The sequence below is a fragment of the Leopardus geoffroyi genome, chromosome A1, assembly GCF_018350155.1.
Source record: "Leopardus geoffroyi isolate Oge1 chromosome A1, O.geoffroyi_Oge1_pat1.0, whole genome shotgun sequence".
In the NCBI taxonomy this organism is placed as follows: Eukaryota; Metazoa; Chordata; class Mammalia; order Carnivora; family Felidae; genus Leopardus; species Leopardus geoffroyi.
In genome coordinates, this window is record NC_059326.1 from 13925602 (window position 1) to 13944602 (window position 19001).

The following is a 19001-nucleotide window of genomic DNA, read 5'->3' on the forward strand; positions in this document are numbered from 1 at the left end:
GTCCCTTGTGCTCTTCTAGTCATTGTTTTTTTTTTCCTTATATTTGTAAATCCCTTAATACATTGTTGGTATTTTTATGAGTATCTTTTAAAGAGTTTTCAAAATGAGAAAAAAAGTCTTTTGTATTTAACAACAGACTTAACAATTCTAGCATTCCTGAATTTTTTATGTCATTTCACATTTCCATCTGGTATCATTTTCCTTCTGCTGGAAGAACTGATTTTAACAATTCATGTAGTGTAAGTCTGCCAGCAATGAATTCTCTCAACTAGTATTTGCAAAAATTTTTGTTTTGCCTTTATGAGATGGATTAGGGTTTTCAGTGTTAGGCTTGGAGTTACAATTTAGAAGTATATGGTGGTTTGGCAATCAAGACTTTTAATTTTTACTGTATTTTACTCATTAGTTGGCTGCTAGCAGGCAGGTATACTTATCATCTGTTTGTTATAGTCTTACAAAGTAATTATAAAAGTGATTATACTGCTTTTGATAAACTGCATGTTGTTTTAAATATATTTTAAAGGAAGCACTCACTTTGCTTTCTCCTCCATTCCCTAGAGTTTTTATGGACTGTATTTGTAGCACCATTTGTTATACTCTTGGGTATAGTTATTTCTATGCCATAGAAAGATTACCAATACAAATTAATTGTAGAGATGACTATTGTGAAAGAAATAGGAAGCAAGCAATTTTGTATTTTTCTTGCCTTAATGTGTCATCTGGGTTTAGGATCATTTACTTTTATTACGTTCATGTCCAAATTATAAAGTATTTTCCTGTTATATACTAAAAATTTATAAGTCATTTACTATGCACACAGCAGATCTTGAAGATGACATGACTGAGGGAGTTACATATGTATGTCTTGGGGGTGGTCTCTTTAGTATTGATATACTTAGTTCTATATAATACTGACAAAGTAAGAAAAATTCTGATGTTGACACTAGCTTTGGGACCTTGGGCTGGTTATGTAGATTAATCTTCATTTTCTTGTTTGAGATACTGCCTCACAAAATTATGAGAATTAAATGGGACTGCATATACATAAATTAGTCAGTACATAAGTGTTCATGAAATGGTGGTTCTTAATTTTTATTTTATATTTCCTTTTTTATTTCTTTGTAAAATTATAGGTACAAGTTTATCTCAAAGATGCCTTCTTTAGAGGTTAATAATTCAAGAGCTTTAAAATATAGATTGTATCTGCTTCTAAAAGTAATTTGATTGACTTATAGGAAAGGACATCTGTGTAGAAAGAGAAAGAAAACAATATGTAAGCAGGAGGACAGAATAGAGGAAGGAGATCATCAAGACAAACGTATCAAAATTTGAACATTAATTTTTTTCTCCTTAGATGGGCCATATTTCTTGTTTCTTTGGATGTCTCATAACTTTTTGTAGGAGACTGGACATTTTGAATATTGTCATGTGGTAACTCTGGACATCAGATTCTTCTTTCCCCTGTGTTGGTTGTTGCTGTTGTGGGTTGTTTGCTTAGTGATTTTCTAAAGTGCGTTTCTAAGTCTGTCCTCTCTGTCGTGTGTAGCCATTGAAGTTCTGTTTGTTTGGTGGTCAGCTGATGTTTTGACAGAATTACTTTAAATGCCTGGAGCCAAGGAAAGAAAAAAAGAGGAAACAAAAAAATACTCTTCCCATCTTTGCAGATTTGCTCTTTTGAGACACTCCTGTGGTGCTTAGTCGGGCTGTTTACAGCTCTCCGCCAGCTTTTGCTTCCTACTAGTGTAGAGCCTGAAGGCCAGCTACAAGTGAAAGGTTAGGATCTTTGTAGGCTTTTTTGACGTGCAACCTGCCCTGAGCATGCAAGCAGTAGTGTACGGGAGAGCCTTTCGAAGACTGTATACCCACACGTACCTTCTTTCCCCACGTCTTCCGTCCCAGGCTTCTGGTCTATTGCTGTCCCAAGTACTGTCTCTAGCTCAGACTGCTGCAGCTAATACCTGTGGCTTTAAATGCTTTTAGTGAAAGTGTCCTAGCCCTGGGGATATTCTAAGTTTGGTGAAACAAAGACAGTTCTTTACACCTGTCCTTTGGGAAGCTGCCAGATAGGTTGACACCTACAACCTTGAGTATAAGATTCCTGCCACTTCCTCTGGAACTAGAAACCCTCACACTTGTGCAGGATGGATGCTGTCCTGATGACTGTTGCCCTCTGGGATGTGGGGGACTGTAGGGGACATTCCTTTTATCACAAAACAGTGGCTGCTTCTTCACAAAGTCTTCCTCTGGTTGCTGTACATTTGTGTCTTGATTCCAGAATTTTTCAGAAGTTGATTTTGATAGTTTCTGCCAGCTCATTAGTTTTTTAGGGAGAACATTGCCCCGGAGTTGCCCATTCTGCCAGTTTTTGGTGATGTGATCTTTTTCAAGGGAAGATATTGTATACTGATTTCACTTGAAAATAGTTAGAAACTGGAAGTGGATATAGAATTAAGCCAGATTTTAACAACTTAAAATTGTGTGTAGTGTACCTAGTACCTTACTAAGTCAAGAGTACACATCTTCTGAATTTTATTCGTTAAAGATTACATATTTTCCAAGTAGTAATAGAAGAAAAAGTTAGGCGACCTTAGGGTATAAACAGGAATGAGAAAACATCTCTGGCTTTGTAATCTCCCCCCGCCCCCCAGCATTAAAAAAGTTATATGGCAATAAGAGCAGTTCATTACTGAAGGAGAAAAGGGAAACACAGTAGAAGGTCTGGCTTACAACTAGACCCTCTTTCCCTTCCTCCTGCCCTCCCATCTTGCCATCTTCCCCATTCCATGTGAAATACTGAATAATTTTCATGGGCTAAAGGCATAGGTATAGTGGATACTTAGATAAAAACGGTCCTTACTCTTACAAAGCTTATTGTAACGTGGGGAATAGAAAAAAATTTGTAAACAGCTGTATCATGCAATGATTGCTATGGTGTGCATGGGTATATTGGGAATTCAGGGAAAGGCCATTTTTGTAGGTAACGGGAAGGCTTTCTGGAGTTAGTGGTTGCAGGTTTAATGGAAGTTAACAAATATAAAAGTTGGGAGAGAACTCTGTGTCATGTATAGGGAGTAACATCTATGAAGAGTTTTAGATGCAATGAAAGATCTGCAATGCAGAAATTGTTCCTGTGACATTAGCTAGGAAATGGAAAGTAGAGGAAGCTGAAGCTGGGGTGTTAAATTGTGGCTTTATAGGTAGTGTTATCTAGTTTAGAATTTATCCAGAAGAATAAGTTGCAAAGAAATTTAAATGGTTTATAATTGTCCAGTCTGATCTACTTAATGAAAAACAATATCACATATGATTCAAGTAATCTAAGATTTCAAAATGAAGATATTTAAAAGCTTTATATTAAAAAAGATAAAAGATATTAAATTGCTAGTAACTTTAGTACTTTCAGAAGGTAATATTTTCCAAGTCAGCATTTTATATTCCAAATTTTTATATAATAAATTTTGTTTACTTTATGTAAATAAGTTATTTCATTTAAAAATCTCAGCTATGATACTTATTTTATATAAATTCACTTATGACCAATTCTTGAGTAGGAAGAACCATTGTGGGCCACTTTTCTTGCAGTGGTAATACCTTGTAGAATTTTAAGGAGAAGGCCTGGAAGAAAAGAAGACTGTTACCTTCAAATAGAGTATTACATTGACATGTTCAGATTTACAGGAAACTTAATTGATTTATAGATCTTGTTTATACTATGGTAACAGTGATTTTGGTTCTTTTGATTTAGCTTTTTTAGCCTTCTTATGTCATTTTGTTTGATTTTTAAATGGTTTTCCTATGATTTTTTTTTTTTTAGTGTTTATTGCTAATTTTCCTGTAATTGAGCCTTAAAATTGAGTCTTCTACTTTCTTGCCAAAATAACCTTAAGTAAATTGGTTGCTTTTTAAAATGAAAAAAAAAAAAAACAAATTAAAAATTTACTACCTCTGGATGTTTTATTGCTTACCCATAGAAATTATTTTCTCTTTCCTTTTCTCCCACACAGAGTTCATAAAACACTGATTTCTTTGTAAAACTACCATAATACATCCCATTTCTATTTTTTAGGTTTGTACTTCTGACTTCATAGGAAGGTATTTAGGTTCATTATTCAATAGATTAGAATCCTGGATTGCTTATATGTGACCTTGTTCATGCTGCTTAATCTCATTTATTTTCATTTCTATGAGGACGATTATGCCTTTCCTCATAGGATTGTTAAAGAATGGTTTAAGTAATAAAGGCCAATTGTTTCTACTTTCTCTTACATGTTTTAGTTTGGTAAATATTGAACCACTCATTTTTAAGTGGGGGATAAATATTTCTCTAATTTTAGAATGATAGTTTTGTAAGCACTTAGCCTTATTCACATTAAAGTATTAAAAATTATAATAAAGGTTACAAAGACCAGCTGAAAATATACGACCACTTTACAAAATCTACAATAAATTTTTTTACAGCTGCTGGCAAAGAAATCAGAGAGCCAGACTGTACTCTTTTGTAATTAAATGATATATAGAAAGGAGCATTGTTTTTTAACTGAAAGATGGAACCGTAAGCTTCACATAACAGAGCCTGATTGTTAGAATTACACATATTAATTGTTAATTCCTTTAAAAGCAGACTATTTTTTTTCTTCCCACTGAGCCCATCTCTGTTATTTACACATTACATAATGGTTGTTCGTTATGCCAGACTCAACTGAAGCCCTTACAATTTAGTTAGGAGATTAGTCTAAAAAATTCTTCAGTGTTCTCGCATTTTAATGTATCCTAATTCTCACACAGATTATTTAGAGGCTCAGTAGACTTATACCTTGGTATCTACTTCTGTTAGTGTAGTCAGTAAGTGTTCACATCATTGATTTTCAAACCTGTGGTTTATTTTTCTCTATATGGTTCTCTTTTAGATTACCTCTTCTGTGTTACTAGCCACTGGTCTACAAGGTTCATAGTAGTGACCCAGGTCAATTGGCTTTATAATAGTGAAAAAGCAAACAGTTCTTTGATAAGACCATTGTATGGTGAAAAGATGTTTGAGTTGGTTTTCACAGATCTACAATTAATATCTAAGAGAGTATATAATCCACAGCAGTTTGACATTTGCTGGAAACAAGGCATTAAGCTAGCTGTTTCATGGTACTTCAGACATATGTGATCAGATGACTACTTTTTTTTTTTTTAAGCTCAAAGCTGGGGTTATAAGAGAACTGGTCATAGCTCACCTTAGCTGAATGCTGGCTATATGCCTGACTTTGTTCCTAAGGGTTTAAACCCAGTTATGTTATTTAATCCTCATAACAACAACACTATTAGATAAGGAACTTTCATTCCCATATTTAGATGAAGTAACTGAGACCTAGAGAAGTAGAGTCATTAAGGTCACACAGCAAGTGAGTAATACAGCTAAAATCTGAATCCAGGAAGTCTGAATTCGGAGACAATCTCTTAACTATTCTTGTAGCTATTTTTGTTAATAAGGCAAATAGGAGGAGTTGAAGTTGTTTCATACACAGAAATAAAACCAGCCTTTAACCTGAGAGAATATCTAGGTTTGTTTAAAAAAAAATCAGAAATTAGGATAAGGGCTAGTTTCTCATAAAGTTGAGTTTTAGAGCTGTTACAGAGAAAAATACACACATAATGTATTATTTTAAAATTTGAGAATTTTGTTTTTAAATTCTTAAATTTCAAAAGACTTTAAAAATATTCTTAAATGAGATTTTATTGCTTATATGGACTTGTATGAAGACAGACTTATTCTGATCCTGGGATCAAACCCCAGGGTTGTTTTTTTTTTTTTTTAATTTTTTTTTTAATGTTTATTTATTATTGAGAGAGAGACACAGAGCGTGAGCAGGGGAGACACAGAGCGTGAGCAGGGGGAGACACAGAATTCGAAGCAGGCAGGCTCCAGGCTCTGAGCTGTCAGCACAGAACCCGACGTGGGACTCGAACTCGTAAACTGCGAGATCATGACCTGAGCTGAAGTCAGTCGCTCAACCAACTGAGCCACCCAGGAGTCCCTCAAATCCCAGGGTTTTGATTCTGGATCCTGTATTTAGTAGTTTTGTGACCTTTTCCAAATTAAATTTTCTTTGCCTATTTTTCCTTATCTGTAAAATGAAGATAATAATAGCTTTTTTCTCGTACGTTGTTGGGAGAATTAAATTATTTAACATGTGTAAAGCCCTTAGAATGAGTAGTACTAAATGATGTATGTAAGGTTACCTGGCAGTGGTATTATTATTATTATTAGTAGTAGTAGTAGTAGTAGTAATCTTATTTCATAGCCTGTGATCATCCACCCTTATAATGAATATTTTTCTTTGATAAAACATTCTACTTCTTGATTCTAATTTCTGGTACTTATCTGCCCCTAAACTTATTTTTCCTTTGCTTCTTTTACTTAACTACTTACATTTTATGTCTTCTTATGCTCTATGTAACTTATAAACCAATTTCAACTTTTGGGGAGATAAGATGTAATATGCATACATATGTACATATATACATCTTTATTTCTGGAACTTAACACTGTTAATGCGTGGGCTTTTTCTTGTCTACAGATATATCCCTAGTTCCTAGAATGGTAATTTCTAGTCTTTAGTAAATAAGATATTTATTAATGAATGAATGACTTCAGATTTGTCAGGCATTTTGTATATGGCTGTTTCCAAATTTTCCATTCTTTAGACCAGAAAGATATCCATTTTATCAATGTTTTTCTTTAAAAATGGTACTTACAACAATGTAAATAATACATCATATGTGAATTAAGGGAGAATAAGAGTATCATCATATACTTTATTATATGTGTATTTATCCATCACTGTACTTAAAGTAACATTTGAGGGGGGGACAGTAGTACTTTTGACTCATTTTTGACATAATGTCACAAGTCAAATACATTGCAATTAAATCATCTTTGTGTATCAATTCACATTTTTACAAATACAGTATTATAAAATACTAGGTATATATCTTTCGAGCATTAAAAAAAATTTTTTAATGTTTATTTTTGAGAGAGAGGGAGAGTGTGCATGTGCAAGAGAGAGTGGGGGAGGGGCAGAGAGAGAGGGAGACACAGAATCTTAAGCAGGCTCCAGGCACTGAGTTGTCAACACAGAGCCCTACGTGGGCTCGGACTCAAAAACCATGAGATCGTGACCTGAGTGGAAGTTGGACACTTAACTGACTGAGCCACCCAGGCACCCCTCTTTTAGGTATTTTTTAACATAGATTCTATCATTTTCACATTAACTATAAGTTTGCTGGTATCAGTTTCATATTTCTTTAGCCTCTATACATGAAGATTAGGCCCTTCTTTTGTTTCTCTTCTGTTACATCTATTTGTCAGTCTAGTACTGTCACAAAACGAATTTCAGGTATTAAAATTTATCCCTAGTGAATTCTTCATTTTCTAATGATTATCACTTTTAAGTGCCAGGCTTTTATTTTTTATTTTATTTTATTTTATTTTTTTTGAGAGAGAGAGAGAGAGAAAACGAGAACTTGCAAGCACTAGCAAGGAGGGGCAGAGGAAGAGGAGGAGAGAGAATCTTAGGCAGGCTCCATGCCCAGCACATAGCCCTGTACTGGGTGTGGGGATTTGGGGGGGGCAGGTGCAGGGAGGGGGGCTGCTGGATCTCATGACCTTGAGATTGTAACCTGAGCCGAAATCAAGAGTCAAATGCTTAACTGACTGAGCGACCCAGGAGCCCAGGGGCCAAACTCTTTCTCTTTTTCGTAGGAATTTGTCATGAATCCTACCCAGTAGTCATCCACTATTTTGCTCTGCTGGATTTGAAATTGCCTTTTTCCATTTAAAAAAAAAAAATCAGATTTTGCTAGTTTTAATTCTTACAGCACCTTTATCTATGGCTTTCACATTTTTATCAAAATTAGTTTTAGACTAGAAGACTTGAAATTTTTTAGAGTAGCTATGCTCTCCTGCTAGTTGAATTCTTTTATTGTTTTTAATTTATTGTTGTAAATGATCTCTCATGTTATCATTAGTTATTGTTTCTTTTTGTTCATTTTCAGCTGGTTGGTGGAGAATTTGACTTGGAGATGAACTTTATTATCCAGGATGCTGAGAGTATAACATGCATGACAGAGCTTTTGGAGCACTGTGATGTAACATGTCAAGCAGAAATATGGAGCATGTTTACAGCCATTTTACGAAAAAGTGTTCGGAATTTACAGACTAGCACAGAAGTTGGGCTAATTGAACAAGTATTGCTGAAAATGAGTGCTGTAGATGACATGATAGCAGGTATGGGGTTATCTGACAGGAAAATATACTTTAAATGTTTATAAAGATTCACGTACTTCTCTTTATATTCTACTGGTAATTAGATTTGTTGAAGCTAACTTGATTTAAAATAGATAAATAGAAATGTATGGAAAGTTTGCCTTGTATATTAAGGGAAAACTTGAAGAATGGAAGACACTTTCTTTTGTATTAGACAAACATAATTACTAATTTTGCTTTTCTAGGTTTTAGGATCTCAATAGTGTGGATAAATACTATGAAATCTATCAGAAAAATAAACAGTACCTTTTTACATGGTACTTAGTTAAACCTTTACACAACTGAAAATTTACAACATGTACTACAATTCTGCGTAATGAGCACTTCAACTTTTTCGAGCTCTGTGCTCTTCAGTTTGACCTATGTGGAACTATAATAGGGGGTACTAATAGCCTTGGGATAAGCATGTTGAATTTTTAGGAAGTGTCCAATTTTTTTAAGAGAAATTTTGTATTAAAAAGATATAGACTAGAACATAAAAATTGCATGGAATTGTTATGCGTTATTTCAAATAACTTTGAAATCTATGAATTTTCATTGCCAATCCTTTACCTCCCTCCAAGTTCATTCCCCTTTGTTGTTAGATGCACTTCAGTAGAAATGTTTTGAAATACGGTCACAGAGCCACATTATTCTCCAAAAATAAGTTCAGAGCTTGAAATATTGGTTTTTTTTAAGCCATGAATCTTTAGCATAAGTTTCTTCTGATGTAAAAGGGTTTTCATAATCTTAAAAGTGCTGGTATGACTCCTCACAATATCATATCTGATCCTTAAAAGTAGCTCAGACACCAGAAAATCCTGTATACTATTTTGATTTATGCACAATTAATTTTAATACTAGTAGAACAAAACAGTAAATAAGAAATAATGGAGTGAAGGATAAGTTAAACATGAATGCTCTTTAAATTTAAACAATATTAAATTTTTTTTCTTAGAGTATATTACAATCATTTCTAATTGCTTTCAAGGTGGCATCTATCTCTATTTAGAGTGATTTAACATTCTCTGTATTGGTTACTGATGATTAACTTGATGAAAAATGAAATTCAAATTTAGAACATCTTTTTAATGATGATACATACCATCTTTAAACCATTCTGTAAATTCTGGCATTCTTTAATAGGAATTTATTTGCATAAGCTTATATATACACATGTGTAGAACATCATACAATTTTTGGGTCTTCATATCTGGGTTTAAATCCCTGAAGTTTTGTTTGTTTGTTTTTGAAATAAAGTGGCTACCACTTTATAAAGTGCACTTTAGAAAATGAGCCACAAGTATATACATAGTAGTTTGCTTGTGCACAATTCATGAGCTTTGAGATACAAGATGATAGTAATCTTGACTAGTACTGCAGAAGTTCATATGGTCATTTTTCTATTATAAAAGCTCCTTAATTCTCTTGTCTTTGCTTCTCAATGGTAGCAATTCTGATAACACAAAACTTTCACTTTTTGTTATTTTAATCATTGAATAAACATCAGAAAATTACCTGTACCCTACTTTTCAGTAGAGAAATTAAAATTTAGACAACATAGTAAAGAAGCGCTAATAACCAACAAAATATTACTGAGTTCTCACTCTGAATATTTATAGCATGTTAAGTTCAAAGAGGCATTTTTCATTTACTAATGTACAGGTATGACAGAAGGTAGTTAAACATCTATACTGAACTGATAAGAGAATTTCATAGTCTTAGCACTTGTTTACCTTTAAAAAATCTGTCCAGAAAAGAAGACCTGCAATAACAAAATTAAACTGACCTGCTTGATTATATGTATAATAAATAATAAATATTGATAATTATGTCATTAAGTAAAAATTTAATAGATCACTTTTTGTGACATACATATGAGGTGAGATAAAGTTTGGGAGAAAGATTTTAATTTTTTAGAAAAGTATTTATAGGTAAATGTTTAAGAAATCTATGAATTTGCCATTGCAGCTAATTGCTTAAAACTGCTTCATATTAACTGGGGTTTTAATAAATGCTTGATTTCTATCTAGAAGTTTTGCTTAGAAAGAGATCATCTGGCTAATATGCAGTAACCATAAACTTTTTTATTGAGTAATGAAACATTGTATTAAAAGATTTCTCAAAAGTTGGCATATCAGTAGTCACAATTTTATCATAAAGATTGCTTACTTATTGTGGCATTGAGTAAGATTAGCCAGTTATTTATTGATGAAAATAACCACCTTAAATTCCTATTTTGAAATACATACATAATAAATTTTTTTAAAGTCTCAAATTCCAGGTATTGTGATATTGGATAATATATATTATATATCAGTAACTAAGTTTATCCTAACTCACTTTTTAAATTAATTGATGATGAATTACTTAGAATGTGTATGTGTATTGATTGTAATAACTTGTATAGTATCTTTGATCCTTAGGATGTGCTTTAGAAATTGAGAAAATAAAGTATAGTTATTTAGATGTGTAATTTCTTATAAAGAGCGATTGATAGCGGAACTACTCACAATGTCTAGAGATGAGAAAGAAATCAAGGCCAGGAAATTAAATGTATAATTTTTCTGTTATCTGGTGAGCTGGCGTATCTCTCATATGCACGTAAACACATGAACAGAGTGGATATCCCTAGTAATGCATTAAGTTATACTTTTAGAGACTGGTAGGTAACAGAGAGGGCCCTGGAGCCATATTGCCTAGGTTTTAATCCTGACCCTACCACTTAGTAGAGTGTGTTCTTGGGCAATGTGATTAGGGTATTTATGCCTCACATTCCTCATTTTAGGAAGGGGCTAATACTAGTACTTACCTCATAGGCTTGTTGTGAGGATTTGTGCACTTAATAATTGTAAACCACTTGGAATAATGCCAGGCAAGGAGTAAGTGCTCAAAATTGTTAATGGGACAAGGAATATTTCCAGAATATATTTTATTAAGCATAGATAATTCTAAAAGAAAATATGGTCAACTATCACTTTTTTATTTGAAAATAATCAATTTACAATGTTAAATCATTGCACCTTTGTATATTTTTGTGTACCTTTCCCTGCGTACAGCTGATGTGTGTGTGTGTGTGTGTCAATGTATATGTGTGTGTATATTCCGGGAATTTATAAAATCTATTTTATATATTTGCTAAGGGAACTTAATTTAATGGTGACGCTGATGGAAAAAATCCTAAAATTCAAATACCATGTTTGTAGTTATCTGGTAACTTAAAAATTCTTAATTAGAATGGCAGTTCTGGAGGACAATTAGATGAATATACATGTAGAAATGACAGTTGCTAACTTTTGCTCTTTCAAAAAGTATATTACCTTGACAGATGGCAGCTCACGACTAGAGTTCAGAATAACTTTATTTTCCTTTAAAGATCTTCTAGTTGATATGTTGGGGGTTCTTGCCAGCTACAGCATCACTGTCAAGGAGTTGAAGCTTTTGTTCAGCATGCTTCGAGGAGAAAGTGGAATCTGGGTAAGCTGTGGTCAGAGGGAAAAGTATTCAATATCAGTGCATTAATACTTAATGTTCAACAATTTGTCTCTAGAGAGCTATAAACTGGAACTTGTAATGGAAACTGTTCCCTTTAAAGAGTTTAGTAAATGATTTAAAATTAATTTCTCTCTAGTTAGAAAACAGTCCAGTGTCTAACATGATATATTAGGTAGTTTTGCTAAATTTGTACAGTGACATTTCTTTTCTTGTTTCCTCAGCCAAGACATGCAGTAAAATTGTTATCAGTTCTTAATCAGATGCCACAAAGACATGGTCCTGATACTTTTTTCAATTTCCCTGGTTGTAGTGCTGCGGTAAGTTTTAAATACGTATGTTTATTTTTATTTATTTTTAATTCATCTCTGTTAAAGTATAATTTACATCCAATAAAATTCACTTATTTCAAAGTACGGTTTGATGAGTTGTAAAGTTGCATAATCACCACCACAGTCATGATTTTGAACAATTCCATCACTTCCCACAATTCCTTGTATCTGTGTGAAACCAGTCCCCTCTCCCCAGCCCTGTCCCTTGCAACTTCTGATTTATTTTGTGTTTTTATGATTTTGCCTTTTCTGGAATTTCATATAAATAAATCATTCAGTATGTAGTCTTTTCTGTCATGCTTCTTTCACTTATCATAATGGTTTTGAGGTTGCCTGTGTTGTAGCTTCCCAGAAGTTTATTCTGTTCTTTTTATTCTGGTTTGTGTTACATTTTATAGATATACTACAGTTTATCCACTCACTAGTTTATTGGCATTTGAGTTTTTAGATTTTGACTCTTGTAAATAAAACTGCTATGAACATTTGAACATAGATCTGTAGGCATGTTTTCTCATCTCTTAAGTAAACATATGAGTGAAATTGCTGGGTTTTATGCTAAGTGTGTGTTTCATTTCATGAGATTGCTTTCAGGCAGATTGTTTTCCATAGTGGAAAATTTTGCATTCTCATCAACAGTGTATGAGAATGATCTGATTCTGATCATTCAGAATGCAGATCTGAGTTGATCTGCACCCTGGACATTGTCCATCTTTTTAATTTGAGGCATTTAAATGATTATGTAATGGTATCTCATTGGAGGCTTAATTTTGTATGCCCTAAATGTTTGATGATATTGAGCACTTTTTCATGTGTTTATTGGCTGTTTTTACATCTTCTTGTGTCATATTTGTGTTCAAATCTCTGGTTAAAAAATTGGTTGTTTTATTATCTTAAGAGTTTGTTATGTATTTCAGGTATAAGTTAATTTGTCAGATGTATATTTGTCAAATATTGTTTCCAATCTGTGGCTTTTCTTTTTATTTTCTTACCAGTATTTCTTAAACAGATTTTAATTTTGATGAAGTTCAATTAAACTTTTCTTTCTTTTATGGCATATGCTTTTGTAATCTAAGAAATCAGTATACACCAGAGTCACAACATTTTTTTTTTTTTTTTATGCTTTCTACTGAGAGTTCTTTTGTTTTAGCTCTTATATTTAGGTCTAGGATCCTTTTTTGTGTGAATTTTTAAATATGATATGAGGGTTTCTCCTCTTTCTCTGCTCCCCCCCCCCCACAACTTGTGCCTTCTCTTTCAAAATAAATAAATAAACATTTAAAAATATGCTATGAGGAAGGTTGGAAGTTAAAGTTTTGTTTGTTTTGCATAGGATTATTGAATTTCTTCATAACCATTTGTTAAATAGTCCTTTAACTTTGAATTTTCTTGGCACCTTTCATGAAAACTATCTGGCCATGTTTGTGTAAATCTGTTTCTGAACTCTGTGTTTGGTTCCTTTGTCCTCTGTTTCAGCTTTTATGCCCAAATCAGATTTTTTGTCGTTTATTTTCATAGCTTTATAGTAAGTAGTTCTTGAAATCAGGTTGTGTATAAGTACTCCAACTTTGTTCTTCATTTTAAAATAATTTTGACTACTCTAGATAGCATTTACATGCATGTGAATAAACTTGTGAAATCTTATAAAGTGCTTACTATGATTTAGATTGTGTTGTGTTAAATCTGTAGAATAATTGGAGAGAAGATATTGAGTCTTTCAATTCATAAACACATTATAAGTCTTTAGTTTTCTTTGATTTTTCAGTGTTTTATAGTTTTTAGCACACATGTCTTAAAAAGCTTTTGTTAAATTTATCCATAAATATCCATATTGATTTTTGCTAGCATACAGAAATACAATTGGTATTTTATTTTTTGTATAATGACCTTATATCTTGAGACCTTGCTTAAATTTACTTTCTAGTCCTAGCAGGTTTTTAGTAGATGCCTTAAGATTATTTACAGATATTTTTGTAAAAAAAACCAGTATTATTAATATTTTTTTTAGCTTACAATCAGTATACCTTTTTATTTCATTTTGTTGCATTACTGTACTAGCTAGGACTCTAGTGCAGTATTTAATACAGTAATATCCTTGACTCATTCTAGCTGTAGGGAAAGCTTTAAGTATTTCACCATTAAGTATGGTATTAGTAATTAGGCTTTAAGACATGTCCTTTTTCAGGTAGAGGAAATTCCTTTCTGTTCCTATGTAACGGAAGTTTTTTAATCGCCAATATGTTGATATTGTTGAATTTTGCTGAATGCTTTTTCTGATTTTATTGAAGTAATCGTATGGTTTTTCATCTTGATCCTTACTAGTGTGGTAAAATATAATGATTGACATTTCATTGTTAAGCCAAACTTTGTGTTCCTGGGATAAAAGCTACCTGGTCACTATGTTTTAACCTTTTAATACAATACTGGATTTGATTTGCTAAGGTATTGCTAAGAAACTTTGCAGTTATTTTTATGAGTGATTTGGGGGTATAGTTTTCTTTTCCTATAATATTTTTCTCTGCTTTTGGTGATAGGGTAATTTCTTATAAAATGAGTTGGGAACTATTAATTTCTTTTTTTTAAAGAAGTTTATGTAGAATTGATATTACTTATTAAATATATGCTAGAATTCACTATGGTAGCCATCTAGGTCTGAAGTTTTGATTGGGGAAGGTTTTAAACTATGAATTTAATTTTTATAATGGATACAGGGAGCTTTTCTATTTCCTTTTGAGTGAGCTTTATAGTTTCTGTCTTCCAAGTAATTTGTACAGTTAATCTAAGTTGTTGAATATATTGGCCTAAGCTTATCATCATATCCCCTTCTTATCTGTTTAATCTCCTCTTTCATTCTTGATACTGGAGGGGTTTTTTCCTGATCAGTCCTAGCTGGAGGTTTATCCATTTTCTTGTTCTTTTCAAAGAACTGTCTCAATCTGCTTGATTTCATTGTTCTTATCTACATTGTAGGATTGTAGAGAATATGTATAAGTTTTGACTAGAAGAACTGGTTTTGATTTCCGGATCCTCTGCTTCATTACTGTAGAGGACTGGTCTCTTAATGTTTCTTGGCTTACTTTCATGTGAATCACTAGTACTTTATCATGGAGTAGTGTTATTATGAGACTGTAATGAAATAATATGTCATTTAAGGACTATATAAGTTAAAAAACATCATGTAAATATTTTTTGCTCCTTGGTTTTTATTATAAGCATCTTTGTAGTCTTCCATTTCATCAGCTGTTCCTGTAATTTCATATTTTCTCTTAATATTTCGTTACTAACCTTTTTTTAGAGTTACAATTTCCAATCTTAACACAATTGTGAAACAAAAATAGGAAAAATAAAAATTGAGAAACAAAAATAGGAAAGTTAAAAATCTTTTTCCAGATGAAAGCTAATAATTTTATATATCAGATTGTTAGGGTAGAACACATATCAAACGTACATTGTGGTATGTGACAGAGAAAAACTGTCACTGTCCGCAAGAAAGTACCAGTTTTCTTAGATGTAATAATTCTGTTTACACATGTAGATCTATTTTAATATATTTTATAAAATTGTTAGTGATCTGACATCTAATAGATCTCACTTTAAGGGGTAAGAGAAGGGCAAGGTGTTTTGACAGAAATATGAGCAAGTTGCTGTCTTTCTTACAGCTAAACAGAGTGTTAAAACTTTGTTTTAATAAATTATCTGAATTGCCTCAGTAAGGTTGCACCTCATTCTGTTTTTAGCCACTTGACCATTTACCTGAAATCTATGAATATTTTCTGTCTGTATGTAAACACACATACATGCACACACACACAAAGGATTTTGCTTATATGCTGTTAGTAGTATATGTTTGACTTGTTCACATTCAGGAGATGTTGATGGACTTAACACTTATCAATTACTCTTTTCTTGGTTTTCCTTGCATCACTTACTTTCATAAAGAGTAGTTTCAGTTAAGACTATATTCTTTGTAGAAGAGGAAGCAAAGAAGGAACTGTTTTTTATTTGAGTCATACAAGCTATATATAAGATAAATGACATTATTGTTGTTACATTTGTTGAGGAAACAGCCTCAGCAGTGTAACATTGTTCAGGGTCAAAAGCAGAGTCATAGCTTGAACTAAAATTTTCCTGACTTTTAAGTGCAGTGTTTTTGTTTTTTTGTTTTTTAACAACAGATTGGCTTATTTCCAGGTATGTTACCTCTGCTATTGAACTGCTGAAAAATTCAGATAGGAGCTGATTTTAAAATCCTTATTACCATTATAGTGTTTTTGATCATTTACTTCTGGATGAGCGTGATAGTAACTAGAGAGTACATGCTGTCTGGACCACTGTTGACTGTCTGGACCAGTCTTTGGATCGCTAAAATAATGACACTGCTTACTTTCCCTCTAAAATAACCATATGTACTAGGCCTTCTAAAGTACATTTTATACTGTGGAGGTGCCTTTCTATGAGCTGTGCTGCCTTCATATGAGCAATTTGGAATGGAATTGTACATAGTGATTCACATAAAGGTGAATGACAAATGTAAGATGACATTTTTATATGCTCTGTGACCTTTATGGATATAGTTATTTAGATTTGTCTTTCATGATTATGATGTTTCATGAATCTGCTTCATTTAGGAATAGTGAATTTTTCTATTCGCTGAGTTTACTGAAAGCATTCCATCTACACATCAGAATTATTTCTTTTGCAAATCACAAAAAAAAGGAATGCAGGTTTTGGAGTCTGTTAGACTAGGGGACAGTGAGGGATATAGATTTTGGCACAGTGAGGGACATCCAATTGTGGGTACCAGAATGTTGTAGAAGGAAATAGGGAGGAAGAGTAAAGACTGCTTGACTCCATAATCACAAAGGTATCCCCAAAGACATGCCATTAACACAATGGGACTAGAAGGAAATAAGTGTTACCATCAGGCACAAATGCTTTGGAAGTAAATGTGCCTGGTTGCACAAAGGCAGTACTATACAAAGTTAGCTTTTGTGCATTGATTAAGGGAGGGTGTATGCATTAGTTAGTTCAAAAGAGTAGAAAAAGGCTAGTGATGCAATGTGCACTTATAGAAGGCTTTGGCTAGTATAGTAGTAGAGGGTAGAAATGAGAGATTTCAGGTCCCTAAAGCATTTATTCTAGATGTTATATACTAAGTTTAATTAAGAGAATGTCTATCAGTATAGCTAACTGTCTTGTTGAAGAGACTGCCCATAATAGAGATCCTTATTTATCCATGGAATTATTGGAAGTCCACAATGAAATTGAGGAAAATGCTATTCTAGAGTCTCTCACGTGTGTGTTTGGTATGAGTGGTAGCAAGACTAAAGACTATTATTATTTCATTATCACTCAAGGTTACAGTTTTCTCTTGTGAGATTTTTTTTTCCATTGTATTTTGGTTCACTAGTGTTTGCAACTATATGTGATTTAGGGCTCTTTCATGCTACCATGGAGATAATAACAAATGATCTCTTGGACCACCTGTCTTTTTTCTGGTGGAAAGAATGGGTCTAGAAACTTGAAGGGCAGCTTGGCTCAAATTCTTCTTAGTTTAATGCAGTCTTTAAGTTCTAATTTAGGGTCTGGTAGACTGAATGATGAGACTGGTGATACAGAAGTTGCTAAGGCCATTGGCAGGGGATAAGTCCGTGATTTTCTGATGTTTATACCTTCATTGTTTTTTGATCTGTAAAGGTTATATTTGAAATTAGTTACTGTCACATTTTATTTAACTGATACTTTTGTATCTTTTTCCATTGCCTTGTAGGCAATCGCATTGCCTCCTATTGCAAAGTGGCCTTATCAGAATGGCTTCACCCTAAATACTTGGTTTCGTATGGATCCATTAAATAACATTAATGTTGATAAGGATAAACCTTATCTTTATTGGTAAGTAATATATTTAATTTTAGTACTTTTGTCTTAAGTATTTCAGTTTTATAAATACGTAAGAGTACCAAGGCAACAACATATTAAGTAGAAGATGTGTGTGTGTGTGTGTGTGTGTGTGTGTGTGTGTGTGTTTATATTTGTATATGTTAAAACTATAAAGATACAATTACATAAATTTATTTTATTTATGTATTTCTTGCTGTTGATTCTAGGAAACCTGCTTCACTACTTTTTTTCCAATTACAGTTTAAAAGTTAAGGGTTACAAACCTTCTCTGTCCACTACACATCAGTCAATATCGATTAGTTGTGGGAGGTTGTTAGTGTACATGGTAATCCCTGATAAGGGGGAGGAAAAACAAGAGAGTACTTCCAGATTTTATTTACTTTGCCTTTTTACTGTCCTTGTTCTATGAGCATAATTAAGGTATGCTTTAAAATGTTAATAATAACTATGATGTAAGAAAATATAATCAAATAATAAAATTAATTATTTGATAGATAACTAACAGAATGGGTTGATGAACCCAACAGTAGGTTGACCTGTAAGGACTGATAGCTTGGAAATTTTAGTTTGCCAATAATGCACAGTAGTGAGAACATCAAGCTTTCATTGATTGCCTTAGTATATACTAGGCATTGTAAGTGTTTACATGTAAGTGTTACCTCATTTAACATTTGCAGTGCTCTGAAATAAGACTGTCTGAGGCCTTAATCTTCACTACTTACTTATTGATCCTGTGCTTTGGTGTTTTCAACTTTAATAAATTGAGGATGATAACAGGACCTATCAGATAGGTTAATGAGAATAATTAAGTGCTTTTGTACATTGGTTCAGAAATATGAGTATAGAAAAATGTGAGCTATTAATAGCTTATCAGCTCTGTTACAAAAGATTACATATGGGTAGTAATGAGAGAGTTTTAAACAAAAATCTGAACCTCCAAACATAAATGGGTTGAACTTCAGAATGGTCATTTGGCAGATCATACA

At 32.8% G+C, this 19001-nt stretch overlaps 1 protein-coding gene across 10 annotated transcripts in view; it reads left to right on the forward strand.

Moving 5' to 3' along the window:
- NBEA (neurobeachin) overlaps nucleotides 1-19001 on the forward strand; it is a 689522-nt gene that overhangs the window by 71284 nt on the left and 599237 nt on the right. For all 10 annotated transcript variants that reach the window (XM_045473789.1, XM_045473805.1, XM_045473824.1 and 7 more), the window contains exons 2-5: nucleotides 8044-8275; nucleotides 11670-11770; nucleotides 12010-12105; nucleotides 17885-18006. In XM_045473789.1, coding sequence (XP_045329745.1) covers nucleotides 8044-8275; nucleotides 11670-11770; nucleotides 12010-12105; nucleotides 17885-18006 — 551 coding nt within the window. The remainder of the gene's footprint in view (nucleotides 1-8043; nucleotides 8276-11669; nucleotides 11771-12009; nucleotides 12106-17884; nucleotides 18007-19001) is intronic.